Source organism: Sparus aurata, chromosome 2 (genome assembly GCF_900880675.1).
Source record: "Sparus aurata chromosome 2, fSpaAur1.1, whole genome shotgun sequence".
Lineage (NCBI taxonomy): Eukaryota > Metazoa > Chordata > Actinopteri > Spariformes > Sparidae > Sparus > Sparus aurata.
Genome location: NC_044188.1, coordinates 16,337,166 through 16,364,969, shown reverse-complemented (window position 1 = coordinate 16,364,969; position 27,804 = coordinate 16,337,166). Strand labels below are relative to the sequence as shown.

General features: G+C 42.2%; 3 protein-coding genes across 15 annotated transcripts in view; 1 reads left to right on the top strand and 2 right to left on the bottom strand.

Annotated features, from left to right (window-relative positions):
• Positions 1 to 475: 475 nt before the first annotated feature.
• On the bottom strand, positions 476 to 10,735 carry nrgnb (neurogranin (protein kinase C substrate, RC3) b). Of its 2 annotated transcripts, none has more exons than XM_030402866.1 (6): positions 10,238 to 10,735; positions 10,054 to 10,133; positions 9,797 to 9,930; positions 7,299 to 9,009; positions 2,764 to 2,968; positions 476 to 1,460 (listed from the first exon to the last, which is right to left on the bottom strand). In XM_030402866.1, the coding sequence occupies exons 3-6, from the start codon at positions 9,874 to 9,876 to the stop codon at positions 1,405 to 1,407; spliced, it is 2,052 nt and encodes a 683-aa protein (XP_030258726.1). In that variant the 5' UTR covers positions 9,877 to 9,930; positions 10,054 to 10,133; positions 10,238 to 10,735; the 3' UTR covers positions 476 to 1,404. The 2 variants fall into 2 exon arrangements, with proteins under 2 accessions (XP_030258726.1, XP_030258732.1); XM_030402872.1 differs by having other exon boundaries at positions 2,810 to 2,968; positions 10,238 to 10,721.
• A 66-nt stretch (positions 10,736 to 10,801) lies between these two features.
• LOC115572613 (uncharacterized) lies at positions 10,802 to 14,122 on the bottom strand. Of its 2 annotated transcripts, none has more exons than XM_030402910.1 (10): positions 13,975 to 14,122; positions 13,576 to 13,881; positions 13,383 to 13,436; positions 13,234 to 13,269; positions 12,985 to 13,101; positions 12,873 to 12,897; positions 12,696 to 12,736; positions 12,565 to 12,615; positions 12,337 to 12,446; positions 10,802 to 11,119 (listed from the first exon to the last, which is right to left on the bottom strand). In XM_030402910.1, exons 1-10 carry the CDS (start codon positions 14,021 to 14,023, stop codon positions 11,006 to 11,008), a joined length of 903 nt encoding a protein of 300 aa, XP_030258770.1. In that variant the 5' UTR covers positions 14,024 to 14,122; the 3' UTR covers positions 10,802 to 11,005. The 2 variants fall into 2 exon arrangements, with proteins under 2 accessions (XP_030258770.1, XP_030258780.1); XM_030402920.1 differs by having other exon boundaries at positions 12,985 to 13,098.
• LOC115572556 (zonadhesin) overlaps positions 10,995 to 27,804 on the top strand; it is a 60,174-nt gene continuing 43,364 nt past the window's right edge. For 8 of the 11 annotated variants that reach the window (XR_003982105.1, XR_003982106.1, XM_030402783.1 and 5 more), the window contains exons 1-30: positions 10,995 to 11,110; positions 14,983 to 15,027; positions 15,127 to 15,235; positions 15,396 to 15,483; positions 15,821 to 16,009; positions 16,541 to 16,646; positions 16,764 to 16,994; positions 17,087 to 17,188; positions 17,378 to 17,569; positions 17,723 to 17,830; positions 18,337 to 18,529; positions 18,647 to 18,783; positions 19,526 to 19,750; positions 20,286 to 20,427; positions 20,584 to 20,707; positions 21,094 to 21,285; positions 21,409 to 21,546; positions 21,672 to 21,854; positions 21,955 to 22,149; positions 23,215 to 23,363; positions 23,467 to 23,635; positions 23,757 to 23,891; positions 24,092 to 24,244; positions 25,577 to 25,778; positions 26,000 to 26,140; positions 26,249 to 26,434; positions 26,648 to 26,719; positions 26,849 to 26,975; positions 27,063 to 27,196; positions 27,584 to 27,781. Coding sequence is in view for 9 of the 11 variants with exons in the window: in XM_030402783.1 (XP_030258643.1) it covers positions 16,787 to 16,994; positions 17,087 to 17,188; positions 17,378 to 17,569; positions 17,723 to 17,830; positions 18,337 to 18,529; positions 18,647 to 18,783; positions 19,526 to 19,750; positions 20,286 to 20,427; positions 20,584 to 20,707; positions 21,094 to 21,285; positions 21,409 to 21,546; positions 21,672 to 21,854; positions 21,955 to 22,149; positions 23,215 to 23,363; positions 23,467 to 23,635; positions 23,757 to 23,891; positions 24,092 to 24,244; positions 25,577 to 25,778; positions 26,000 to 26,140; positions 26,249 to 26,434; positions 26,648 to 26,719; positions 26,849 to 26,975; positions 27,063 to 27,196; positions 27,584 to 27,781 (3,805 nt within the window). In the remaining 2 variants the exon portion in view is untranslated. Of the gene's footprint in view, positions 11,111 to 14,982; positions 15,028 to 15,126; positions 15,236 to 15,395; positions 15,484 to 15,820; positions 16,010 to 16,540; positions 16,647 to 16,763; positions 16,995 to 17,086; positions 17,189 to 17,377; positions 17,570 to 17,722; positions 17,831 to 18,336; positions 18,530 to 18,646; positions 18,784 to 19,525; positions 19,751 to 20,285; positions 20,428 to 20,583; positions 20,708 to 21,093; positions 21,286 to 21,408; positions 21,547 to 21,671; positions 21,855 to 21,954; positions 22,150 to 23,214; positions 23,364 to 23,466; positions 23,636 to 23,756; positions 23,892 to 24,091; positions 24,245 to 25,576; positions 25,779 to 25,999; positions 26,141 to 26,248; positions 26,435 to 26,647; positions 26,720 to 26,848; positions 26,976 to 27,062; positions 27,197 to 27,583; positions 27,782 to 27,804 lie in introns of those variants that run through there. The other 3 variants (XM_030402756.1, XM_030402765.1, XM_030402792.1) reach the window with 3 other exon arrangements.

Here is a 27,804-nt window from a genome sequence, read left to right as displayed (position 1 = left end):
GGCCCAAAATATCCGGCTGGTACACGCATCACTCAGTGTTGGAGGGGTTTATGACAATGCAACTGTTGACAGGATGAAAACACTTGATAATTCAATTCTCCATGCGTATGTGATCATTTAAATTGCCCTCTCTAATAGCTATTATTAGTAAAAAACCCAATTTATTTGTCTAGTGTAACTGGTAGTTGTCAATATGAGTAGTGCGGCTTCATGTGATGAATTATGCATGTGATTCCTTGTGCAAGAGCGCCACACGGGAGACAAAACACTGTTGCAGCTTCATGGAAACGGCTCCCTCCAATTAGCAGCCCTGCTTATGTGGCAGTGACAAAAGGAAAAAAATGAGCAGCTTTGGCTGCTGTGGTGCCGTACAGAAATCTCGACTTTACCACTCGGAATAAAGATGGAGGTGATAGACGACATAAGAGGTCCTGTTTGAAACTTGATCTTGAATTAATGAAGTGTGATACAGACATTTCACCGTATATTTAAGGTGGATTTATTAGTGTAATGCCATGACTCTACAGCAAAAGTTCAGCAATGTACTATTCAGTTTAAATTGAAAGCATGAAGGCTCTGACAATGGAATTTTCACACACTCTGATTTAACAAGTCAAACCCACCAACACAACAACAGAACATATTGACCCAGTGTCTGTTTAGGTAAAGCTGTACCAAATGCATCTGGAAAAAAAGAAAGAAGTGTAGTTACTGCATGCTTACTGTTCTGGAAGATCAGATTTATAGAAAATGCTTGAAAATGTGGAAACTTACGTATCATGTGATCAGAAAAGACAATCAAGGCAATTGCAATCTGAGTGATGTAACTTAGAATAAATAGAACATACATAGCTACTTCTCTTGTTTTCGATGTTTTAATCCGTTTCGTAAGCAAGTCAAATAGGTAAATAATAGTCAAGATACAAGCACACCAGAAAACAATGCAAGAAAAATGACACATAATCAAAGCCACTAATCACGCAAAGTCTAACGCTGATGCATACAAGGTTTATACACAGATGGTATGAACGGATCCATCCAAAATAAGCCCTGTTTAGCATTTAGAGGACATTCATTTTCACATTCACAGATCATCATCTAAAAACTAGCACACTACCAGAAGTTTCACAAGTACATGCAGTGAGTTGCAAATTCTGGGTCAAAGACATCCGTACTGCTGGAGGAGCAGAGAAGGAGTGTTAAAGTTCACAAAATTCACAAAACACACCCTCAAAACTGTCGGTTCATTTTCTACTGCTAATTTGTGTTGAGAAAAAAACAGAAAATGACTCCCGGGGTAAAAAGGTGTGCCTGAAAGCCAGCCCAAGCCGGCTTATGCCAGCCATCTCTCGCTACCTTGCTTCTTCCCCTCTTTCTCTTCATCCAGGTCAGGACAGGGGGGCGTCACTGCTCTGGCACAGATGTGTCGTCTCTCTCTACTGCCCCCGATCCTCCTGTCTCTAAAAACAGAAATAGGCAAAGGCGTAGTTAAGCACTGCGGAGCCTGGAAAGAACAGTTTCTGTGTACTCTCCTGTCGCCAAGGTGAACCGACTCCAATGAATAGTCACAAACTGCAAGGTTACATGTGGGCGGACCTATTTTAAAAACACACATTTGAAGAAAACTTGAGATGGTGAATTCATTTTAAAAAGAGTTGAAACGTGCTGTCATGTAAATATGAACTGTCTCTTAAATTTCATTTCGCAGTTTTCAAGCACTTCGCGCTGCTGAGAAGTTGGCAGATGAGTTCGAAAAACCCAATTCTACTGTGAAAAGGGGGTCCCCCCCAACGGAAGGTGCTTGTAATGCTCTGTTCCAGCCCGACAGGCCCATTAATTCTGCTTGGCCCTCTGAAGCACATTGTACCTAATGCACCTGGAGCTATAAATACATCTCCTACATAAGGATGCAAGGCAGCCAGCAACTGGGTTAGGGAGAATCATAGACGACCATCCCTTGTGTCAGCCTCATCCCAGAAAAAAATGCTGCCTGGTCTAACAGGAGCAGGGATAACATTTTTACCTGTGTGGATATCTGGTGTGAATATGTGGTGATCAAAGTACAATGATTTCATACTTGTTTACTTTATGCGTCGTCTTTTTCAGATATGTTTAAGTTTGGTTTGTAAGAGCGTAAAATCGAACCTAAATGCAACCTTTGCTCGTGTTGGAACAGTGGAACCCCCCCCCCAAAAAAAGGTAAACTAACTTCTTTTGGAGCGACTTAACTGCACATCTACAGGCAGATTATAATTCCTTTAACAGGAAAAAAAAAAAATAATTGAAAGATTCAATCATCTGTTGCAGGAGACCCTATGGTGTAATTAAATGAGTCACTCAGTTATGTGTTGCATTAATCACACTTGGGAGAACCCATAAGGGGCTCTAATAGGTGTATTCAATTATGTATAGCTTTTTAAATGGTTTCTTTTCTGTGTGAAATGGTTAATTGGCTTGTGTTCACTGTAACGCTCAAGTGTTTGAGTCTGAGAAAAAAGGTTACAGTCACACAACGTTCCCCTCTAACATCTTAAGATGGAAACCAAAGACTAATGGTCAACCAATAACATGCAGGACATCCTTAAAACGTCCAACTATGATAACTTATTCTACTACCTTATGCCTAAAATGTTCTTTCTCATAAGTAAATGCTCTCCATCACTTACCTTTTTGTTACCTTCTGATGGGAGCGTCTGTTCCATAATGCCCTCTTTAACGGCATTATGTGACCTACTCTTACCCTCATGGTTCTACACCACTGACCTGTGTCCCCCTGGCTGCCGTTGAGCACATCCCCAGTGCTGCTCACCTCCTCCCCTTCTGCTTTGTCCTCCGGCTTCATCTTCTTACGGGTCATGTGGCCACGGAAGCCAGCCTGGATCTTGGCAGCAGCCCTGTTGGCCTCTGGGTCATCCAGGGGGATGTCCATGATGTCCTCCTCCTCCTGGGGCCGGCTGCAGTCCTCCTGCTGAGAGGGACCAAAAAGTCGTAGTTTATCACAGATGGCTGGCATGTTACGTGATCACATCTGGACGACACCGGTGGGAGAATCTAACCATCAATAAGCTGCTACAGCGCATTTTTATGAGCTACAACACCAGCTTTTAAACAGTAAAGGATGCGTGCTTATTGCTGAGTGGCTCCCCTTGTTACATGACTTCAATAGGGCTCTCAGGAGGTCAATAACCCACATTGCCTCCCTTTTTCTCTCCCCGTCTCCTCTTGTCACTTACTGAATAATACACTGCTGGCAAAAACATGTCTGAGTCAGCCTAGTTTCTAATGAATTATCACCGTCTGCTCTTGCTACCATGGATGCAACTGCATATTTAGCAGACAAACTGAACAATGGTCGATGATACTCAGATCATTGTTCATTAGACAGAGTAAACTCGGTAAGAAACAGGTTTGATGACTGATCTATGACAGTATGGGTAAAAAAGTGTTAGGTTTGGGGGAAAAAAAACTTCTTGCGCTGCACCCTGGGCTGAAAATGGATGACCCAGCGAAATAAAGAAAAAAGCTGCCGTCGTCAACACCAGCAGCTCAGTCAGTGCCTGAAAGTACAGCATCCACTGTCCCAAAGGAAACTGGGGGTGGGCGGAAGAGAAATTCTGGCTTGTCATAAAGTGTCAGTGGAAAAGCGCCAAGGCTGTCGACGAGTTATGTAAACACAATTCAGATGCTGTGGCGAAACACATATCGGCTACACCCCGTGCTTTGCTTATGGATAACAGATTGACATTTCATACAAAGGCAGCCCACAGAATGAGCCCACTGTCATCCCACTACCTTGGTGAGAAACAGTGCATCATGTCTCCAGTGAAACCCCTCCAGTGTAGGAGTGTGACCACCCACCTGTTCAGCCAGCATTCATTAGCCTCCCTGTCTGACTGCTCACTGAGCAGCCAAAAATCCAGCTCTCTCTCTCTCTCTTGCAGCAGAGATGATTGACTGATGCACTAAATTTTGCTGGCTACACACCTCCTCAGGGGTCTCATTGTTTTTTATTGGCTCGGGGTCCTTAGACTTAATCTGACATAAATCCTTTTTTAAATAATCTGACGCAAATGTCAAGTTATGTTATCCATTTATGATGAAAAAAAGCTTGAGAGTTGTGTTAAATTAGTTACCCTTGGGGCTAAAGAATCTATCAATTGTGAGTCTTAATGATTAACAGAACATATTGCACACTTTGCAAAATAACAAAAACAATAACACACACTTGCCAGTAAGCAATTTGACAACAACCAAACACTAGTAAATACCAATAGTAGTAGTAGAACTGTCTCACTCAATAAATGGTATTTGCATTTACCTGCTACACTGATCAAGTGACAAAAAAAAAACAAAAAACAAATCTATTCAAAAAAGTTCATCTGAAGCTTCTACTCACATTGTGACACTCCATGTCTCACTCAGAGGTTACTTCAGTCTTCAGGTGGGCTGACCTAGTATGACTTGTGCGCCTTGGTTTTTCTACGTGGACCCAAGCAAAAGCTCTCTTTAAATGAGTCTCCGGTATAATACAGATGCCTCACTGGCTCTTACTAACAATCACTGTATGTTCAGTAACACCCGCTCACGCACAGAGTGAGAGAGAGGGAGAGAGAAAGAGAGAGGGAGAGAGAGAGACATACAGTCGGAGAGGGGGGAAGAGAGAAAGAGGGAGGGAGGGAGGGGAATAGAGACCTCCTACAAACATGACAGCATGTGTTCCATCTTTTCACTCTCATTAGGGGCTGCTGACCTACTGTGTTCACATTACTGCTGCGGACCTTTAACAGACAGACACAGATTGAAGCCTAAACGCTTGGGTAGTAACTTATATAGGGGCTGAGCAGAGAGTATATAGTGCCGGTTAAAGTTTGAAAAAAGTGAAAAATGATGAGCTACACAGTCTGGGTGTAAATTAAAGTAACTGCCACAGTGCCAAGCATCATAAAAAATCCACAAGTTGCAGTGTTATTAACAAAAAAGAATCAACAAGACTCACACAAATAACAGATGACCAACATAGAAAATACTATGTGACGGCATATGGCCGCAGAACAATAAAAAACTGCTGACTTTCAAATTCCACTAATTGCGTGAAAATAAAACTGTGTAAGCATCTTGGGCTGTTTTACACTAGGAGGTGTTATAAATTTATTAGAGGCAGAGTGAGCTAACAGCCCTCTCCATCCCTCTGATCCCAGCTGGTACAGCCGCCCACACTCCTCTGCCAGCCTCAGAGACAAGACGGAGAGGGAGAGAAACAGAAAGCGTCCATTTATCTGAGTTATATCTCTGACATTAACACTCTTCCTGCTGGTTTGCTCGCCACCTATTCGAACCGCACCTTCAATTAGCCTTGCGCCTGGTTTCCCCTGCTTCATCAATGAATTCCCTGAACGATAGCCACTGTGATTACATTTACAGCAATCGATCATGATATAGAAAGCCTGCTTATATTAGCCCGATCATTAGTCTAACACATTGTTTACTTTCCTAAGATGATTAGAGCGTAGGAATATTGTTGTGGGCACTTGAAAAAAGAGAGAGCTGAAGGCAGGAACATTAATAAAAAAAAAACTAGACATCTGCTGAGCTTCCACAGCTAGGTCACTGTCAAAAAGATGGCCTATATACTGTATAGTGCAGTTGTGGTAGATTCACTCCAGCTGAAACAAAATTCTGCCTCTAAGCAGGCAAAATCACTCCGCAAGTGAAAAAACAGAAAGTGCTTTTTTACTGTTCAATCAGTCAGTCAGGGGCTGCTATTAAATGTAGATTACTAATACAGATGGTGCATAGCAACTATCAGCATCACCATCTCCTATTAATTCCATGACGACACTAAGAGAGAGCAGGATGGTGAGGGGTTACCATGGTAACATTCTTAGTACCCCTTCCTACACTCCCTCCCCGTGTGTTTGGGAGCCCTGTCGGTCCAGACAAATCAGACGGAGCTAACTGTGACAGCAGTAAAAATGTTAAAAGCCTAATTCACAAGACGAATTGTTCAGTCTGTCTTTTATGATGATAGATGGCAGAATCAGACTTCAATCTGTGGAGGCTGTGGTGGCTCCCACGAGGAGAGTTGATCCGGCACTAACAAAGCCACGGTATTACAGTTTCATGAGCAGGGCGGCAGAGAGAGGTCCTCAAACAGCATCTTGAACATGCCCGCGGATGAACAAAGACACAGATTATTAGGGCGAACGCTCAAACGGAAACCTTCTGCACATTTGAGATGGGAAGATTTGGACTGTGACCCTCTAGGTGACATTCAAAGTTTGTCAGAGCAAACGCGCATCCATACATCATCCAGGAAATGAACTATTTTGGAGATATTTTCAATCACCTATCCCTAGAGAGTCCAGGAGGCGAAAAAAAGTGAGGGCCACTGTTGATCAGACTCGTCCTTGAAGGGTTTATTTATATAGGCTACCTGAGACAGGAAAGGGAGCAGAGCAGCAGACTGTAGCCAAGCTAAAGACACATCTGTCTGAAAGGGAACATTTACCCTCAGCCTGCTGATAAAAGTGGACTAGATGCAGTGATGGAATGTATCTGAGTACATTTACTCAAGTGCTGTACAGTTTTGAGGTACTTCTACTATAATTCAGTATTTACATTATCTGCTTCTTTATACTTCCACTTCACTACATTTTGGAGGAAATATACTTTTACTCCGTGAGCTCTGCCAAGGAGGTCATGTTTTCAAACACGTCCGTTTGATGGTTGGTTGGTCAGCAGGCTCACACAAAACCTACTCAACAGATTTCCACAAAACTTGGATAGAGGATTGGTTCTCGGCCCAGAACAGACCTCATTAACTTTTGGTTTGGATCCAATTAAGGAACGGATGCATTATTTAGTTTTTTCTTCACTTTCTCTTACATTGCAATTTATTTCTACAATTTCACCAGCCTTCTCCATTATCAGGGGATAATGTGTGGATCTTGATATAAAATAGGTGTGTGCATTTAGGAGGCTGGTATCTGTGATTGAGTGTAATTTGATGCAGGTTCAAGTAAAAATCAAGATCAAGCAGATTTTAATTTCTGAGTTTGAAGTTCTTCTCCAAAACTACATAGTGCCCCTTTAAGTGCACTGATTGTCATAAGATTACTTTTGATACATAAAATATTTAATATCCAATGCTTTAAGACTTTTACTCAAGCACTATTATATTTCGTTTAACTCAGGTATGAGTTATGGGTACTTAAAAAATGTTCATTTATTATGTTAAAGCGTACACAAATGTGTGAAATACGGTGTATACTGTTTTGAGAGGAAGCAGAAAAAATTACCTTGTCACCACTGTGGCCTTCAGGCTCAGTGGTGTCCTGTTCAGACCCAAGCTCACTTTTCTCTCCTTGGTGCTCATCAGCCAGCCGATCTGCACTCTGTGTGTGGCTGATGCTGCTCTCTTCACACATTGCATCACTCTTCCCTTGTATTGCAGAATCAATCTTTCCCTCTTCCACAAGTCGCTCTGCTTCTGATATTCTCTCCTTTGAAGTGACCTGTTTTTCTCCCTCTTCATCCTCTGGCTGTGACTCCACAAGTGTTCTCTGACTCTCCTCGTTCTCCTCTGGTAGTTGCTCTAAAGTTTCACTCTCTGCCTCCATTGCAGCAGTTGATATATTTGTCTCGGTTTCTTCTGACGTGTGATTTCCCGCAGCGCCATCATTTGTCTCTCTGTCCTCAACCTCACCGTGGCCTTCTGTTTGCATGTCCTCCTCTTCTTTTCCTTCCATTGTGTCTGTTTTGTCTTCTTCTTTAACGTCAGGGTTGTTCCACTCATTCTGGTGAAATTCGCGTTCACTTATCTCCTCGGTTTCTTCATTTTTAAGATCGGTTTCATGCTCCGGGCTCTCTGCTTCTGCTTCGCTGGTGGGCTGATGTGACGAGCTGATGGTTTTAACACCTTCTCCGTTCTCATCATCCTCACTATCATTTGAATTAGAGTCAGCGGTTTCCACCTTCTCCTTCGTTACATCAGATGCCTCGTGTTGCCTTTCCATTTCCTCTCCTTCAGGGTTAAGTTCCTTTTCAGCTCCCACCGTTTCAGGTTCATCATGGTCTTGTGTACCTGATATATTTTGGTCTGTTGCTGATGCGCTCACTTCCTCAGACTCTTCCTCCTGTTGCATTTCCAATATATTAGTGTTTAAGACCTCTGGCTGTTTCTCCCCAACTTCTGTATTCTGCTGAGCCTCTGGAACATCTTCAAAGCTTATCTCAACAAATGAATCCTCCTTTGGTATAACATTACTGTCTAAATCACCCTCTATATGAGTTAAACTTTCATGTGTTCCCCCATAAGGAGTCTCAGTCTCTCTTCCTTCCTCTTCCTTTGCTTTTTCTGCCTGATCTTCTGCTACTTGTTGATTGTCTTGCACAACAGTTTCTTCAGGCTGGGGCTTTGAGCTTTCCTCTTCAATGATAAGTGTATTATCTTCAGCTCTGCTCCCTTCCACTGTCCTCTCTGCTCCTACAAGCTCTGTAGCACACACATCTACATCAGCTAGCCCAGAATACGGATAGACCTCCACCGGTTCTTCAACTTCCGTTTTTTCCTCTTCTTTCGAGTCTACAATGTCTTTATCCTCAGCCGCAGTCTCTAAAACCTCACCTCCCTCATCTTCCACTGTTCCCAACTCCTGTGCACACACATCTACTTTTGAAATCCTTCTGAATGAAGACAAGTCAGTGGGGCTGCTATATTGTTCACCAGCTGTCCCGCCAAATGTGGTTGGGTCGTCCTCTTCTTCTGTCCCACTCAGTTCATCTGACTGTGCATGTGCAGCTCGGAGCCTTATGACTGATTCCTCATCCGAAAGTTCCTTTTCCGCTGAAATAACATGTTCCTCTGTAATATCATGTTTTTCGTCTTCTTCTCCTGTGCTTTCAGTCAACTCAATCTCTTCAGAGACATGAGGTTGTGTGGCGGTAAGATTTGAGGCCTCTGCTGAATGACTGGATTCATCTTCAGTTTGGGACTCATCTGATTTTTCTCTAAACAGAACATCAAAATGAAACATTGAGGGGATTACTGTGACTTGAGTGATGCCAAACAGAACAGTGTCATAACGCCTTTATGACACTCATCTGGAACCTGTGACTGTCTTCCTGCAGCTCTTCAGTCTTTCCTTTTCCGCTCACCCTTGACACTGCAAACTTGAAAGCGCTTTCATCACTAAGCTATTCTATTCCACAGTGTATTTTTGCTATAAAGGGTCTTTACTGACCTGTCTGAAAAGCTGAAGCATGACATAGGATGATTCTATTCATATTCAACTAATTCTTATAAGTGATTTTTATAAGCTACTGTGAATAAGTTACATTTTGATTTATGTATAATTGTCCTTGATTTTAAGTGTTTTGTATGTGCTTTGCTCAATGTACAGTATTCAATTTTAATTCATTTTAATGTGTCTATTGTAGCTCCCATTACAATTGGCCAAGGACTGAATCGGAAAATGAGCGACTAAACTGGCATATTTACAGAAATGTCCTTAATGTGCAATGTCCCTGTAACTCTTAAACATCTTTTTTAAAATGACACTTTAAATGAGGTTAGGACAATGCATGTACCGTCAGTCCAAGCCTTATTGCAAGCGTAGTTGCTGAGTGATTGTGCTGTATGATATATTGCAGCAATGCGCTCAAACCTGTACCTAATATTCCTAATCAAGGCAAAAAAACAACAACGGCGTCTACAGAAAACCTCACACAACGACTCTATATTGAAAACTTTTAGTAATATAAAACAAATTATTTATTGTTCTAATTTCTTCCTCACTTGTCCCTGAACTTTTCTCTCTCTCCTGTCCATCCTCGCCCTCTCCTGTTGATCCTCCTGGCTGTTAATAGTTCATACATTGGGACTCACTTGGTAATGGTCACCTCTGCTGCAGGCTCTTTTTCAGGACTAGCCTGTTGGGGGGGAAAAACAACAAGAAAGGGTTTCATAACAAATAAATAGAGACACACTAAAACAACAGAGAATATTTATAGTTATGGTAAGAAGTGGTCTCTACAGTAAGGTTGACCCAGTACCCCAGTAGCCTTGAATGCGTGGTTGTTGTAGAATCTATCTTCCAGTTTAGCAGCCCAATCAGCAGGGTCCATGCCACTATCTTCAAGCAAAATTAGAATGAAAAAAAAATAAAAAATCATTATAATAACTTGACAGCGTTTAATGGCGTTGGTCTCATTTTACAACATACAAAGTTGCAGTTACCTTCTCTTTGTTTGAGAAGAGCATCAAAGTACAGTGCAGCATATTGAGGGATGTCTTCAGGCTGGTCTCGCAGGACTTCTCGGGCCAGTCCCTCCAGGATGGTACCAAAACCTCTCGGGACCCGCAGGTGAGTGTTGGAGAAAGGCACTGACATTTTTTAAAAAAAATATCTACAGTGACAGCGTGGGATATCTGACCAGCAGAAGTCGACGTTTTTGCTTTCTCTTTAACTTTCTTCTCGGTGTGTTGCGTAGAAGTGCAGGGACGCTAACGTTAGCTAACACTGGGCACTTTATACAGACAAGCTGACTTTAACTTTACATTTGTAGTTAAGCGGCGAGGTTGTCGTCTCAAAACAGTCAAAGTGCTTGATAGATATATTCACAAAGATTAAGAAAATGTCAAAACACAAGTTAGTAGTCACACCTGTTACCTGCATTAACTGCAGTTCGTATCCACCTTTAGTTTTTGAACGCTACAGCTCGCCGGCTAACCACTTGTTGATAGCCGTTCCTAGGCAACGGTTCTAACTACGGACACTGACAAGGCTCAAACATCATAAAACTCACAAGACAGAATGGCTTTATTTGAAATTAATGCGGGTTCGTTATAAACAAGGACACAAAACAAAGAACATTAATAAGTAGCTTAAGTGTAAAAATCGTTACATTTATATACACTTAACGTGCATTAGCATGTATGACACACATTCAGACGTGTGTTATCCTCCTCCTCCTCCAGCAGCAGCAGCAGCAGCAGTGTCCTCAATCAGGCATATGTGATGACTGCGTACTCAGAGTTGGTGCTCATCTTGCGACTGACCTCTCTGGGGTGGGGGACGTGCAGCCTGTCAGCTGATCGTGAGGCCTGCAGGTGAGACCACTGGAGGAGAAGCAGAGGGGAAAAAACAACAGCTAATTATTAGCTGTGAAAAATAACTAGCAAACCTGGCTCTCCCCTAGTGTGCTATAAATCAGTGTACATACAAGATACATACAACTGGTTGCATCGTGTGGTGTGTTTGAAAGCATCAGCAACACATTTAAGTGTCACCCAAGTGTGTTTAAGTGTGCAATTATGTCAAAGCCAATAATAAAATAAACTAACTTGGAAAAATATAAACATGGTGTACATTTAGTTGCAGAAATAAGACTAACCCAACAGCTCTGGGGTGGAAATAACTAATCACAGCTACTCAGTTACTCTTAAAGTAATATTGATCAAATCAGATCTAATCAATTTCCAATCACACTGTCTCAGTGGGCTTTACAATCTGTACAGTGAACGGCATTCTTTGTCATTACAACCTCAATTAGAGTGAGGAAAAACTTGCCATAGTGGAAAAGAAAAAAAACCTTTCAACGGTGAAAGACTAACAGAAACCTCAGTAAGAGCCTCAGAGGAGGCACCCCCCTCCCCGGATGGACTGACATGCAATAGATATTGATGCAATACAACATCTGATACCAGGGAATTATATAGGATATAAGTGAAGAGCGATTCGAGTTAGAGTACTGAGGACAACTTAAATGAATATCCAAATCTTTCTGCTGCATTTTTGTAGCCAATGAAGCTATCTGATCAAAATCAGGTCAGTGGAAACCCTGACATATGGACAAAAAACACAAAACAGTGCAGTGGATCTGGGTGACCGTGACACCCCGTGGACTGAATGCCTGATATATATATAATGCTTAAAAAAATCAATGGTAAAAAAGGAACAAATACTCTGAGTATTGTCTGAGAAGAATACTTTGTACTTCTCCTTAAGTATTATTTTAACACCATTAGTTTGACTTAATAATTGAGTAATATTTCAGTAATGTAGCTATACTCGTACTTGTGTACAGATTTCCAGTGCTCTCTCCACTGCTGCAAAAGTATATGCCTGTTGCTTGAAACTGTTTCAGAGAGGTGTTCATTTAAGAAATTGTTATTTTGCATGATGTGATGGTGCTGTTGATTTGTAGTGTGTATACTGATCTACTATTAAGTCTGTGCTAGAGGACATTAATACCTCATAATCTGGCAACTGACTGTTTATAAATACAATTACATGCTTATGAAATGCATAAAACCGCACAAGCTGCGCCCCTCACCTCTTTTTGATCCCCAGGAGTGTAGCCGACCTGATTGAGCTCTGGTGTGCTGACGCCGCGGACGGTGATCATTATGTCAGCATAAGGAACCTCAGTGTCGCTCTCGTTATCTAAACAAAAGAAATGATTCAATACTTTAGAAATTGGCCGACTTTGCATTGTCGACAGCAGTGCTGTGTCACTTTGGAAACAAGAGTGGTGGGACTGCTGATCCAAAGATCCTCTTACCTGGTGTAGGAATCCTCAGAGTCACCCTATCACTTTGTGTTGACAGTAGTCCTGGGGAAGATGACAGGTGTGAATGACAGGGCTGAATTCAGAGGCAAAATTTCTTACACTGTATATTTTAAACCGTTTACCGTTCACTGGTGAGTGGACAGAATGAGGAGGCACTGGGGATCTGAAACATGGATAGATAAAGAAATGAACTTGTAAAGAATTTCTGCACAATCTTATCATATTACATAGTCATATTTTTAAAGCTGTTTGAACATAGATTTAGCCAAATAGTTGTTTTTAAATTAAATTGTACTCACCCTGACCTGGACACAACTGGCTCCCCTGGAATGTATGACATAATTAATACAATTATACAGAGATAGTGTGTATTTTCTAGACAACAAGTCTATGTTCATATTGAAATATCACCTTTACAATTCCAGCTCAGTTTGTTCCGGTTCAGACACAGAAAAACAGCCAATGCTGTGAGCACCGTGGCCACAGCAACGCTGACTGCTGCTAAAACCTTAATTCCAGTCAATTCTGCTGATAACATAGAAACGACAGTATGAAGTTGGATTGTATGGACTAACTTTGATATTTTAGTTCCAGACATAGAATTAGGTAATCATTGGAAATATATTCACATATTATGCTTAAATTCAAGAGCTGTCTCACCTCCATTTGAATATTTTGGCTTAGCAGGAAAAGATGCTGAGAAATGTTGAACATAGTACGCATAAGTTAAAGCACTGTGTGAAATAAAATGTATATTCACAATTGTGGAGTATATTTTTTTATTTCCTCTGAGCATACATGGTGCTCACCATTTGTAGTTTCAGTCTTTGGGGAAAGGGTCCAGTTTGGGGCATGTGTTTCACCTGAAAACAATGAAAACAACAAACATCGAAATGAAATCTATGGCCGGCTACACAACATTTGGTCACTTGGTGCCTTCATAAAGTTTGCCACAAACGAGATAAATCTTATATTTATTTTCATGTTGTGATATTTATCTACCTTGAAGTTGCAAGAGAACAATACGCTCGGTTTTCTTTGGAAGTTGAACATCGTCTGTAGCTTCTGTGTAGCAGGTGTAGTTCTTCAGATCTTCTGCGGTCACATTTGAAAGATGAAGAGACGCTGTGCAAAAGGTGCATTTTTTTTCCTTTATCCCACGACAGCCAGAGTTTTCCGATGCCTTGCTCCAAAATCCACGGACAAATCCACTGGAGCAGTTGTAGGTGCAGTTTAACGTGAGAGAGTCCCCTAATGCTACGGTCAAGACATCAACAGGCACCTTGATATGAACACAGCTTGCAAAATCTGCAAAGAGACAAAATATTATCTACTTTATGGAAAAAATAACATCAGTTTTAATAGATGAGTGCATTATAACCAAGAGTATATTTACTCTACCTTGTGTCAGCCAAAAAAAGAGCAATGTGAAGCGTACTGAGATCATCATTGTTGTCCCGTTTTCTGGTTCCTGCTGCTTTGAAACATGCAATTGGTTGTCTTGTGCTCTTGTACTCTAGTGATGTTTGCATCTGCAGAAGAATGCTGAAATACCCACACATCTACTCAAACCCTGGGGTTAGGGCACAGGAAGTGGTATGCGACTGATTTCAGAGTACGCGTGTAAAAATAATTCAGAACTTTCCACTCAATGCACCTGACTTCCTGCAAAATGAATTTCAGTTGAAAATAGGAAAAAAAACATATCCTCAAACATGCATAAATCATACATGAACATTATACAATAAAGAACAGTTTACTGTATTAATATTGCAAAACTATCTTGGAAAAAAAGATACAGTACACGATGATGTGGTTTACACAAATATCTGCAGCTGCATTGCTGCAGCTCCCTCTCAGCTCGCACAGAGGATGTGTCTGACATTCATTTGAACTAAAACTGAATAATTTATTTTTAAATGCTCGCCCTTTGAAGACATAATAGATTTTTTTTTCTGACAAAGCATTCAGCGTTGGCACTGGATTAATTTAATTGTTTCCAAAAGTCCGTCTGAGTCTTCATGTCATCCCCATATTTTATACTCTCGATAACCTCTAAATGAATTACACAGGTAGCATCAATAATTGAAGCAATCCACTAACAGAGACAATATCTAGGTTAGCTTCAGCACATGCTCATGCATTATAAAAGTGGAAGGTACAGTTACAGAACATCATCGCTCCCCGTTGTCAGCGAGGGCAATCACATGGGAATCACATTTCGCGCTCATGTTTCACTTTCAGCGACTGAGGGCCTCTCACTTTCATGCCTTTACACTATTAGTCATGTAGGCTCTGACCAAACAGTCTTGAATGAAAATACAGGAAAAAAAAGGAGCAGTGAAGAATTGATCAAAGATTCAGGGATAATGTGCTCATGGAAAAGAATGTGTCTGTTGTGTTATTCAGCTTCTTGGATATTTCTGCTGCTGACACAATCTGGACTGGCCTCAGGTAAGAGGCATATTGTTTATTACAGAACATGTAACAAACTAAGCTTATTTAAGACACAAACAGTCAAATGCTGACCCGCTGTTTATCTATGAATTTAAGAATCACCTGAAGGGAGTGCAGACAGCAGTGAAGAGACGGGCATTGATCAGTGTCCAGGAGGAAAATACTTCTCCCACCAGCTTTGTTTAGAGTGTCCGTCCGGTCATTTGTAAGTCATCAACAATCTTTAAAATGACTGATGTGTAAACTTTTACTATGAACTAAATACATAGATATTTTCTTTGAGACATCGCATGTAAGAATTTTACATTCACTTAAAAACATGAAATCGGTTACAGATGTTGAACTGATGCATTTCTTTTATATAGTTGTCCTGGCAATGATTCTGCACCTCACAGATGTCCGGCAGGAACATTTAACCTCTACACGGGGCGAAGCAGTAGCAGTGACTGCAAGGTAAGAGACAGCTGTGTGTAACAAACAATCTATAAACAACACAGTGGCTCCCAAACTTAAGACTTTATGGTCTTTTTTAGCGATGAATCTGGATCAAGAACTTTGTCACAACAAACATTTTGACTTGTCTTAGTAGAAAAAACACACGTGGAACTAATAACAGTAAAAAGCACACTGCTCCAGCTGTTACTGCATCACAATGCAGCGTTTAATGATTAGTTTCCGACAAGTCAAAATGTGCAAAAGCTTTACTCAACTCTGCTTGATGGTGTGTGGCAGGAGATATTGTTGTCAAGGTGCTGTCTTTTAAATAAAAACTAATTTCTGTTCATTGCAGCCTTGTTTTCCAGGTCTGATCAGTTCGGAGGACAGAGTGGACTGCAGACTGTGTCCTGCAGGTCTCACGTGTGATCCAGCCAATGGGACCCTCTCTTTGTGCCCTCCAGGACAACATTCTCCTGAGGGGGTCCTACAGTGTCTGACCTGCCCTGCAGATTCTGTCTGCACCTCTGGATTTCCTTTTAGGGTAACTATGGACCCTTTTTACTACAAATATTATAAATAGTCAAAGCAGGAAAAGCACACTCTTGATCAATAACTTAAACAATGGCTCTGTTCTATTAAGTGTCCCAGTAAGCCCTGTCAGTGATACCAGAGCCCTGGATCGAACTCCCCCTAACAGAATGCAGCCATAATTAATGTTCCTAGTCCTTTTTCCTGCCGTGAAAAGGGTCTGTCACAGTAGACTATTTCAGTGTTGTTCCTCCAAAATGCATTGTATCCGAGAGGGAAATGCCAAGGTAATTACTGTGCCAAGGTGATTTATTTTTTCATTATATATCACAGGGTTACATAAGGAAAGGAACGTTTGTAGTTTACTCATGTGATACAAACATTATATATCCAGTATGCATAAAAACACAGTGTACACCCGGGAAATTATTCTGTCTAGTTTGTCTTTATGAATTGCTGGTTGGGTCTTGGAACATTGGAATTGATACAAATCATGTGCTTTTTCTCCTTGCTCCTCTGTTCATCTCTCATAAATGCCTAATAGTGTGGGCCTGGCAAGGAGCCCGACATAGACCACACTGTGTGTAATGACTGCCTCCCGGGCTTCTACTCCACTGTGTGTACTATCAGGTGTCTGCAGTGTCCAGCAGGTAGTTCAGTAAAAAAAAAATATGACCATAACATTAACCTAATCTGCTCTCAATATTATGTTTGATAAGTGAGAAGACCTGAAGTAAATCTGTTAATGTGTCCTTTCCATACCATAGGAAGTTACTGTCCAGACAGTGGGATGTCACAGCCCCTCCCCTGTCCTCCCGGTCGCTCTTCCACACCGGGACAGACTTCCTGCCCTAGTTGTAACGATACATCGCTGTGTGAGGGAGCTGTGGCCCCCCGCTGGAGCCAGCCCATCCACAGGTCCAGTCAAACGATCACCTGTCGACCAGGAACATACAGAGACTCGAGGGAGGAGTTAGCATGTGTGGTCTGTCCAGTAGGTTCGTATTTATCGCTGCATTCTGCCATTTATATTGCCTTTCCTTCTGTAAGATGCCCAGTGTTTACCTGTGAATGTTTCTGTTCACCTCAGGTCATTACTGTGTAGGAGGTGTAGCCGTACCCTGCCCTGCAGGGACTTATGGCTCAAAGGAAGGTCTGCAGAGGCTGAGAGACTGTACAATCTGTCCTGCTGGTAGAGTATTGATAAAACCTTCTTTCAGTTTCACGTCCAAAGACTATAATATTTATATTCATATCAGTATGTATGCCCATTACATTACCTTGGTTACAGGCTAATGTTACTGATGTCTTTGCTATGAATATTTTATCCTGCAGATATAAAAACATATTTTTGAACTTATCTATAAATACTTCTCTCAAGGGTTTTACTGTCTGGAAGGAAGCTCACAGAGGCCCACCTCCCAGTTCCTTTGCCCACAGGGCTATTACTGTGAGGAGGGCACCGCCACCCCTCATGGGTCACCTTGCCCTGCTGGTACAGCGGGGGAACAACTGGGTCAGACAAGTAGGGCAGCATGTAAGAGATGCAGAGAAGGACGCTTCTGTCCTGCAGGTAAGTCTTAGCACTAATATGCCGAATTCAATACTGTGTGTCACAGCAGAAGATAGATTTTAAGGTGGAATGTCACTGTACCGGGCCAGCTCTTTTCTCATTTTTCTATGTAATGCATATGTGTGTGTGTGTGTGTGTGTGTGTGTGTGTCAGGCTCATCTGGGCCTGGCTTGCCCTGTGCTCGGGGGAGATACTGTCCTGCTGGCTTGGAAGAGGTGATCTGTCCTAGAGGCACCTTCACCCCTCATCAAGGAGCAATAAGTGAGCTTATATGCCGTATTATTACAGTTTTATGTTCCCCCTTTATTAAATCGTATTTCATATTCACAGTCATTGATTTTTTTTCACAGTTTACCGAGTATAAAGCTCAGGCTTGCCATTTATTTTTTAAGTGAAACTGTTATCTGGGAACAGCCCCACAGCTCACCTTAATGTATTATGGCGCTATAGCAGTCTATCATGGCAAAATGCAATGGTTATATAATGATATGAGTGTTGTTCCCATGAAGAACTGGAATATATGGATGAGAAATTGCAACAGATGGATGCCAAGAGAGCAAGGACAGATTTTTAGTAAGAAAAAATAACCGTTGATGGTTTGCTGGAGCTGTCAGTGCAGTATGAAAAAAAAAAGAATGTCTATCAAAGGAAACCTGACTATCTGTGCTACATGAGTGTGGACTATAAAACACAGGTGGATCACAAAACTCCAACATATTGCGTTAAAAAGAATCTAACATACATTTGTTTGTAACTGATTCCTTCAGGTGTGAAGGACTGTCTCAAATGCCCAGCAGGTTTTTACTGTCCTGAGGGGACAAGCGACCCTGTCCCTTGTCCACCAGGCTCCTTTAACCCCTTAGAGGGTCAGGATGAGTTGGCTGATTGCAGGGAGTGCTATGCTGGGAAGGCCTGCACACAGGTAGCTCTGAGAGCCCCCGATGTGGACTGCATGCAAGGGTGAGTGACCGCTTCAAATTCTCCTCAGCCACATGCTTTGTTGATACTGTGAACTTGTGTTTTAATCCTGCCTTCCCTGTCCCTCTCATTTTGACCAATCTGCCTGAATCTGAACAGGTTTGTGTGTCCCCCCGGTTCCTCCAAACCCAACGCACCGACCAATGCCTGCCCACCGGGGACACTGAGCAATCGCACTGACCTCACTGATCGCTCACAGTGTCAGCAGTGCCCCGCACGATATGCCTGTCTTCGAGGTGACATTTATCTTTCTCACATAACACACACACATTTAATCAACCTTCAAAAGACTCTGTTTGATATTATGAGTATAGAACAGAATTTTTGGGTTGTTAATGCAAAGTAGAGCCTGGTGATTTATTAATATTTTTTATATGAGTCAACACATTGATTTAACTGTGTGTTTTCCGAGACTTAAAGGGTGCATTATTGTATATTTTACACATTTTTGTACTTACTTGACTGCTGTAGAGAAATAAAATGTACCAATTTAATCCACATTTGTCATCTGTTTTCTTTTGTGTAATCATGTTCTAAAGCAGGGGACCACATGAGTAGCCCTCAGGCCTTTTCTAAAAATGAAAATTGAATATTGATATTATCCGTTTCCCACCTTGTTAAGTCATTGTTGATAATTACTGTGAGAAATCATTAACGTGATCAATGTCTTCACATAGATGAGTATCATTAATCATTAATAATCATATATAACTAAAGGCAAACTGAGCAAATGTGTTATTTCAGAAGAGTGTGTCAAACTGGTAGTCCTTTGTATGACTCAGTACCCATGAAGTAGCTCTCAGTTTCAAAAAGGTTGGTGACCCCTGTTCTAAAGGTAATTGTACTTTCCCAAAATAAATGATCAATATGAGGTTTCCGGTCAAAGTGATATTTGATTTTGTCAACATCACCGATATAATCATTTGCTTCCAGCTTGTTTTCCGAACTTCATGCCTGCATTTTTTAAATGTTTTTTAGGAACTGGTGGTATCCAGAGGCCGCCACTCTCCTGCTTTGCAGGGCATTATTGTCCACCTGGAACTATGTTCCCCACCCAGTACAAGTGTCCTGTGGGGACATGGAGTGGTCAAAGTGGACTGGAAGCTGAAAGAGAGTGTCGTCCATGCCCACAGGGCTGGTACTGTTTGGCTGGTTCTGGAGTGCCGTCAGGTCGATGCAGCTCAGGACACTACTGTCCTGAAGGTACATGAGTGTGACATAAATGTTAAAATACTGTGGATAGTATCCAAACAAAATTATTTTTAGTCACTACGTGACCTTTTGTAAAAAGATGAATGATTATTGAGTCTCCGTCCGTCCATCCATCCACCATCTATAACCAACTTATCCTTAGCGCGGTTGCAGGTGGCTCAAGTTAACCCAAGCTAACATTTGGTGAGTGGCAGGGCACAGCAGTTTCATGGCCATCAAATACCAGTCAGAGTCAAATACCAAACTGGGTCTTTGGCCAAACCATTAACTGACAATCTGGGAAAACACTCAACATCTTTCTCCAGATTTACTTTAAAAGATACATAATGTTGCTTTAAGATGTCAAAAGTCTCACACACAAAAGTATCTTGAAAGAATTTGAATGTTTTCTTTGGAAACTGTTAAGGCCTAAACACAGCTCTTCGTGCAAAATCGATTTCATAAAATAAGATTTTTTCTCTCTCTCCTAGAGCTGATATCGTGAGTCACTTATGTGGATATAACTTTTTCGATGTTGCATCACCAGGGACTGCATATGGCACCCAGTATCCCTGCCCTGCAGGCACCTACAGCATCCAAATGGGGAACAGACACAGAGAAGACTGTCTGATTTGTCCTGAAGGCTCATTCTGTCAACAGGGAACCTCCAAGCCGTCACCCTGCCCACCGTAAGCCGTAATTGTGTGCTGAATGTCAGAGAGAAGATGTGAGGATGATGATATGGAGGAGGATGCATGGAAAGAATGTGCCATAAAGAATGAAATGAAGTATAAAGCTGATGTGATAAGTATGAGTTAGTATATTCACTCTGACCTGTCTTCCAGCTCCACTTTTCGCCGCCTGAAAGGAGGTCGAAGGCTGGAGGACTGCTCTGCCTGCCCTGCCGGCTATTTCTGTCCCCACTCAGCCTCTGTCAACCCCAGAGTGTGTGGAGCTGGCAGCTACTCTGTAAGGCCCCATCTATAACACAGTCCACTGTGACTGGTCAACTGACTGAACCAGCGGAAACCAGAGCTGGTGTACACGTCTCGTCCTTTTGATTGTCCTATTTTTAGATTAGCATTTTCAGCCCACAGTGATATCGTATTACATTACTCACCATGTATGTACATCTGTAAATGTCAGCAAAATGAGTTGCTAAACTCAAAATTTCGTAATAGTTCATCTCTCGCTCTCAATATGGAAGCAAAATCAGTGCTCCTGCAGCATCTTGCAAGTTCGATCCTCCTCTCCCTCGAGTTTTCAGAGTGTATTTTGCGCTGTCCCTCCCCCATACTGGTTGATATCTTTAACTTAAACTCCCTGAATCTTCCTTCACGTTATCTGGTGTGTAGGACGAGGGCTCTTTGGAGTGTTCTCCATGCCTGCAGGGCCACTACTGCAGCAACGAGACCACGAGCGAGGAAGCCATGTTGAGTGTCATGGTGTGCCCCCCAGGCTTTCTCTGCTCTCAGGGTTTGGCCAGAGACCCCCAGCGCTCAGCCACTCTCTGTCCTCGTGGCTTCTACTGCCCTGGAGGAGGCATTGTGAGTCGAAACGATATGCACTGCAAAGGAAGAATTTGTTTTCTTTATTAACATGTATGTTTTTCAAATGTCCGAAGCACTTTTGTTTCATTAAATTACCTTTAAATGTTATTTCCCTCACAGGATCCCAACCCCATTCCTTGCCCCAATGGTACCTACAGTGAGGTTCCTGGACTGCGTGAGGCCGGCGAGTGTGTCCAGTGTCCTGAAGGGAAGTACTGTTACTCCCAGCAGCCTCAGGAGCAGCCTATTACCAACCCTGTGAGATCCAGAATAAATTAGATATATAGCATTTAATATGAAAAAATGTATTCAAGTATTTATTTATTTTTTTCGTCATAATACTGAGCACCATTTGACTGTATGTGTATACTGTGATATCACAGACAGGAGTGTGTCCTCATGGGCACTATTGCACCGTAGGGACTGGCTACCCCTACACCTACCCCTGTCAGGCTGGCCAATACAGGAACAATACACTCGGCCACAGTGGAGAGGCGTGTGTATTATGTCCACCTAGGCATTACTGCGACAGCCTGGGGACTCAGATGCCATCAGTCTGCCCTCAGGTGGGAACATCCAGCATTTTGAATAAAATGTGTTAACACATGGATGAGGCAGTGTAACAGTATAGATGAGAAATCTCTTGTCTTGTCACTTTTTTGTCAGGGCTATTACTGTTCAGAAGGCACTTCTACTCCCGAGCCGTGTCCTGAAGGCACCTACAGTTCACGCTCGGCTCTCAGTGGTGGGTCTGAGTGCTCCCCCTGTGGCGGAGGCCAGTACTGCGCGGGTGTGGGACTGTCAGAGCCCTCTGGAAGCTGCAGAGAGCGCTTCTACTGTCGTGAGGGAGCCAAGTCTGCAGTATGAAAATACTATTTTTAATAATTTACTCAATAGAGGTTGCTAGTAATGAATTCTTTATTCTTTTCTTGATGTGTTTAACCCTGATTAACTTAAGTAAAATAGTTACTAGTCCTCCTGGGGTCCACAAGCAAATTTAGGGAAATAATTAAAGACATCCTCTCTAAATAATGAAGTCATCAAGTCAAGTAAACGCATCAGTACAACATTAAACCTCTGAACTCCAAACAGGTTCCTGATGTTTTTTGCTCTCATCACATTTGTAGTCTCTATGTACTCATTTTTCAGAGCAATTTATTTTATATATAATAGTATATTCAGATGAAAGCAGCACAGTCATGATTAGAAGGAGGGGAGAAGTCAAAACTGTCTTTTTGGCAATTTAACACAGATAATAATGCCATAAATCAAAAAAACAAAGGAAAAAAATGAATATGTTGATAATTTATTCGACAGAGATATAAAAAAAAAACCTACAATCCAAATGTGCAACATATTTCATATAAGACAGAAAACACATCAATATTCTGCATAAATAAAACAACATTTCAGTTAATGTTACCATGAATGCCCACACACATACAGTTTTTTATAACGTCTTATTCCCACCTCAGCATCCACACATGGATAACAACAGGCACACACAAAGTCACACACACACACACACACACACATTTACACACACACACACGTACAACACAACTACCAAAAGAGAAAAGAAATGCTTTTCAAAGAAAATACAGTTTCAGCAGATCTCAGGTCACCCGACAGTTCCAGAGAACCGCTCATTATAGTGAATAAAAACACCATAACTGGTCTTAATTTTTAATGGTTGGTACATCCAGGAGACACCATTAATGGCTGACTGAAGAGCTACTGCAAAAAAAAGATTGGAGGAACTTTCTATGTCGTTTACCCTTCTCGACCTTCGGTCTACTGATGAAACTCATATCATGAAACATTACTTTCCTCCTATCAGATTCCACTGCTTCAGGAATTGAATTTATTTCCCTATTCACTATCTTTTAGCAAATCTTTACATGCCTGTTCTGTAACTATTTCCAGACCCCTGCAGATGGGCCGACAGGAGGTCTATGTCCTGCAGGAAGTTACTGTCCTCTAGCTTCGTCCTCTCCCTTCCCGTGTCCTCCCGGCACCTTCAGCAACAGCACCGGCCTCAGCAGACCTGAGGAGTGTGTCAGCTGTCCACCAGGGTAATGCCACTCTTCTTACTATTCACTTATAATCTCAGCCCATTTATTCGAGAGAAATAAGAAATCTCTTTTCTTTGTGTCAAGACTTTTCTCTCCCCGTCAGTTTTTATTGTTTAGGTTCCAACAACACCTCACCCTCAGGCCCTTGTTTTCCTGGTTTCTACTGTACCGGTGGCTCCGCCTCGCCTGTTCAGAATGAAGCACCGGAGGGTTATTATACCTCAGAGGGGGCAGCTAGGGCAGAACCATGTCCTCTGGGCACTTTTCAGCCGGTAAGAAATAATCCTTACAGAATGCCAAATCCCGCTCTACTGAAACTGCGCAGTTGAAAATAAATAATGAAAGAAAACCTGCTCTATGTTAGTCCCTTGTCTCTACTCTGAATCCTCACAGCGACGAGGTGGACAGTCATGTGTCGAGTGTGAGGGAGGAAGAGTGTGTAACCAGACAGGCTTATCCCAGTCGCCGCTGTGTCCCACAGGACACTACTGTCCTCCAGGGTCCTCTGTTGCTCGATCCTGTCCTCCAGTCAGTACTGTATCTGTGTGTGGCGTGGTATTGTGACTGTCCATCCAGCTGCTTGTCCTTGTTCTTCAGTCTTGTTCTGAGCCGTAGTCCGACATGTCGGCTGTGTCTCCTAGTTTTACACTCGTGCTTCATTAATTGCATTTACCCTGATTCCAATGTACATAATTACTGTGGTCAAATTTGATCATCTTATTATTCAGGGCTCGTACTCTGACCAGCCAGGTGGCGACACTGCGCAGCACTGTCGGCCATGCGAGGCCGGATGGTTCTGCAGCAGAGCAGGCCTCTCTGCCCCTCAGGGTCTCTGTTACCCGGGACACTACTGCACCTCTGGAGCCTCCACTGCCTCTCCAGTAAGATGAAATGAATAATGAATTTTGAAAACTTGGCTTCTAACAGCGCATCTAAATGGATGTTTTTAGTATAAACAAAATAGTACAACATTCAAAGAGACACATGGTTGTTTTAAGTGTGAGCTGTTTTTGGGACAGTATCACAAAAAATACTAACTCTCCTGACCGTCTCTTTATTTGTTGTTTTTATTTAACAGTATATAAGAATTGGCCACCTGCTGAATTCATATTCGAAACAAATGATGGGCAGCATATCACTAAAGTTACCGCTAACTGTTGCTAATTGTAGCTGTCATTTGCTAGTTAGCTCGGTTAGCTGTGCAGCTAGCAGGTAGGACTTGGTTAACACTAACACTGGACCATTGGGATGGTATGGACAGGGGCTGGCTGTTTATTATGCTAACTTCAGTTGCTGCTGACAGTATTGGTTGATTTTTGAATGCTTTCAACTAGAATTCCTACATATTGCACCTTTTAACCTTTATTTTAAAAGGAAGATTCCCATTGAGATTCAAACACTCTTGTACAAGTGAATCCTGGCCAAGACAAGATTCACATAAAGGAGCAAACAACAGCTTAAAACAAACAACATATATATATGAGTAAACATTTTAACAAATAAAAGAACAAAGCAAGCAGTATAAATTATTTCAAGACAATGGTAACAGTGTTTCATATAAAGTCTAGATAAAGTGCCTGTGCCCATGTATCTGAGGTTGTGCAGAGAAAGAGAAAAAAATATACAGAATTTGATTATTCCCTGTTTTGATGTCATATCATTGTTCTTAGTTATTTGTTAAAATGATTTTTTTTGTTCACTCAATAGATATGTTTGACTTCCAGTGATATAGCAGGAATGAAGGCTTCTGTGCCCTCCATATGTGCCATGTTGAAGCATTTTATTTGCTTTGTTGCCTTTTGTTGATTAACTGGCTTTTTCCTCAGGTGAGGCGATCCTGGATTTTGTGAGCATATCACAGCATTAAAGATGTAGAAATATCCTGTGTTTTTCAAGTGGAATATTTCAGCTTTCGAAGTTAAAGCTTTGTATTTGATTTGATGGCAGCCATTAATTTCCCACACACTGTGACTGCTGAAGTGTTTGTCATCGGATATGAATATGGATTTAGATGTTCAGTTCAAGTTTGCGTCGCTTAAAAAAATAATTATATTTCCGAGATGCTTGTTGGATATGCTGCTGGTAGTGCGTGGGAAATGAATGACAGCAACAAACTGCCAACACTTTAAACTTTTAAACTTCTAACTATAGCTGAGAGCCAAGATTATCAAAGTTTTTTAATTTTCTGTTGATTACGCCGACATTCCCCGCAGGTGGCCGTGGCCTCTGGCGGTGTGTGTTCTGCAGGATATGTCTGTCCACGTGGGACCAAGTATCCACAGCAGCATCCCTGCCCTGTGGGAACATGGAGCAGCATTGTGGGAGCTCAAAACCTGTCCTCCTGCTGGCCCTGCCCTCCAGGACACTACTGCAACAGTACTGGGCTCAGAAAGCCCACGGGAATCTGTGAGACAGGTGTGGGAATGAAGTATCTGAACAAAGGGTGGTCTTTTTAAACTGGCATTGACCTTCCAAACTATTATTTTATGGTTTGTGTAGATGTTTGTTTGCTATTTTGTAGCTTAGTTTTAATCACATGTCAAATAAATTATTTTTCACACAAGAAGTTATTCAAACAAAAAGCATCATCACATCTGTGTTTTAATTCTTTAAATGCCTTATCTACTGATTTTTAGGGTATTACTGTTCAGGAGGGGCCACGTCTTCAGTGCCCTCAGATGGTGTGACAGGGGACATTTGTCCAGTTGGACACTATTGTCCCATGGGCTCAAATTCTCCTGTAGTCTGCCCTGATGGGACGTACTCAAACACTACAGGTATGGACAATTCATTCCATGGAAGTGTGTTAGATATCAAATGTCATGATCTGAAAGATAAAATGTAGGCTTAACCTCAATATCTCCATCTTCCTATGTTGGGTGAAGGGGCGGAGGCGTGCGATGACTGCCCCACAGGGACATACTGTCTGTCAGGAGAGGGCGTCCAGCTCTGTCCAGCAGGACACTACTGTCTCGGTGGTGGAGTTGAGGGTATCCTGCCCTGCCCTCCTGGCACTTACAGCCCTCAGTTTGGCCTCAGCCAAGTGGAGCAGTGCCTCATTTGTCCAGCAGGTGAGAGTATTGTCACATGGTTATCTTCACTGCTCTGCACGACACTGCAAATGCTTTTATAATATGTTTAGTAGTAGTGTTGGGAGTGTTCAATTTGAGTGTTTTATGTATAATTTTGTTCTTTATTTATTAGCTAGAGGATGAAATAATTATTTCCACACCTTATTTTTTTAATGTGGTGGTGGTTTCAATTCTCCCTGCTGTGCTTCACAGGGTTCTTCTGCGAGGACTGGGGTCTGTTTGAACCCACTGGACCCTGTCAAGCCGGTTACTACTGCATAGCAGGTACACATGCGGTAAAAAAACAAATATCACCATTTATCACTGTAACCTAACCTAAACAACTGCTACTAGCTGAAAGCTGTGGTGCTGAACTAAACAACTAAACTAATTTTAGATATGCACGCTCTCAAGGTGTAAACTTTCAGAACCCAGATGGAAACTTCAGCACGGGAGTGGGAGGAGCATGTCCGCAGGGGAGGTACTGTCCCGAGGGCACCAGTCTCCCGGTGCCCTGTCCTCCAGGAACCTACTCTGATAGGTTGGACACCTCATATATTACATAAACATATTCCTATTAAGTTAACCCTGTTGTTTTACTATGTATGTGACGTGTGGGTGGTTGCAGTCTTTATCTGACAGATGCCTTTGGCTGTAGTCCGTGTCCAGCGGGTCAGTTCTGTGGCACCGCGGGTCTCACGCGTCCGTCTGGACTGTGTCAGGCAGGATTTTACTGTCCAGGGGGAGACACAACAGCCACAGGTAGAACAGGAAAATATTGAATTGTGCTTGTCAGATAGTGGCAAAGTGACTTCATCCATTACTCCATTGTTTCTGCAGGATAAATCTAGTCTAGCCACATCGATGCGTTGATTTTATCAGTGGTTAACAATGGATGTAGCTCATACATGAAAGTGACAGTGTAGAGCCGGGGTAATATATAATGTGTGAGGAGAATTCTTATGAAGAAGCATCAGATAGAGGAGGAACAGATGCTGATAAATGCAGCAAATCTGAATGTGTGAGGGTGTTTTGCTGAATGGTTGATTGCCGACTTAATCAGGGTTTATCACTGGATTCATCACACTGAGGGCTTCACAGTCACAATCTCACTAATTTACCACGTGTAATTGGGTTTTTCCTCTCCAGGCTCTGAAGGAGGTCTTTGCCCACCAGCTCATTACTGCCCTGATGGGAGTGCGAGCCCAGTGCCCTGTCCGGCTGGGACCTACACCAATCTCACTGGGCAGTCGGTGTGCTCCCGGTGCCCTGCTGGCTATTACTGTGCAGAGAAGACCGGCAACTTCACCAAGTGCCCCTGTCCACCTGGATTCTACTGCCCTGATGGTATCCAAAAACCTTTCATGGTT

What these genes read in the sequence shown, in the direction of transcription:
- nrgnb (XM_030402866.1), bottom strand. Translation starts at nt 9,876, where the DNA reads ATGTATGAACTATTAACAGCCAGGAGGATCAACAGGAGAGGGCGAGGA. An exon ending in AGAGAAAAGTTCAGGGACAA is followed by an intron (nt 9,010 to 9,796) that starts GTGAGGAAGAAA and finishes TGTTCTGTTTAG; the next exon opens with AGAAAAATCAGATGAGTCCC. An exon ending in CGGCAGCCAGGGGGACACAG is followed by an intron (nt 1,461 to 2,763) that starts GTCAGTGGTGTA and finishes TTCTGTTTTTAG; the next exon opens with AGACAGGAGGATCGGGGGCA.
- LOC115572613 (XM_030402910.1), bottom strand. Translation starts at nt 14,023, where the DNA reads ATGATGATCTCAGTACGCTTCACATTGCTCTTTTTTTGGCTGACACAA. An exon ending in AAAGACTGAAACTACAAATG is followed by an intron (nt 13,270 to 13,382) that starts GTGAGCACCATG and finishes AACATTTCTCAG; the next exon opens with CATCTTTTCCTGCTAAGCCA. An exon ending in TCTGAGGATTCCTACACCAG is followed by an intron (nt 12,447 to 12,564) that starts GTAAGAGGATCT and finishes TCTTTTGTTTAG; the next exon opens with ATAACGAGAGCGACACTGAG.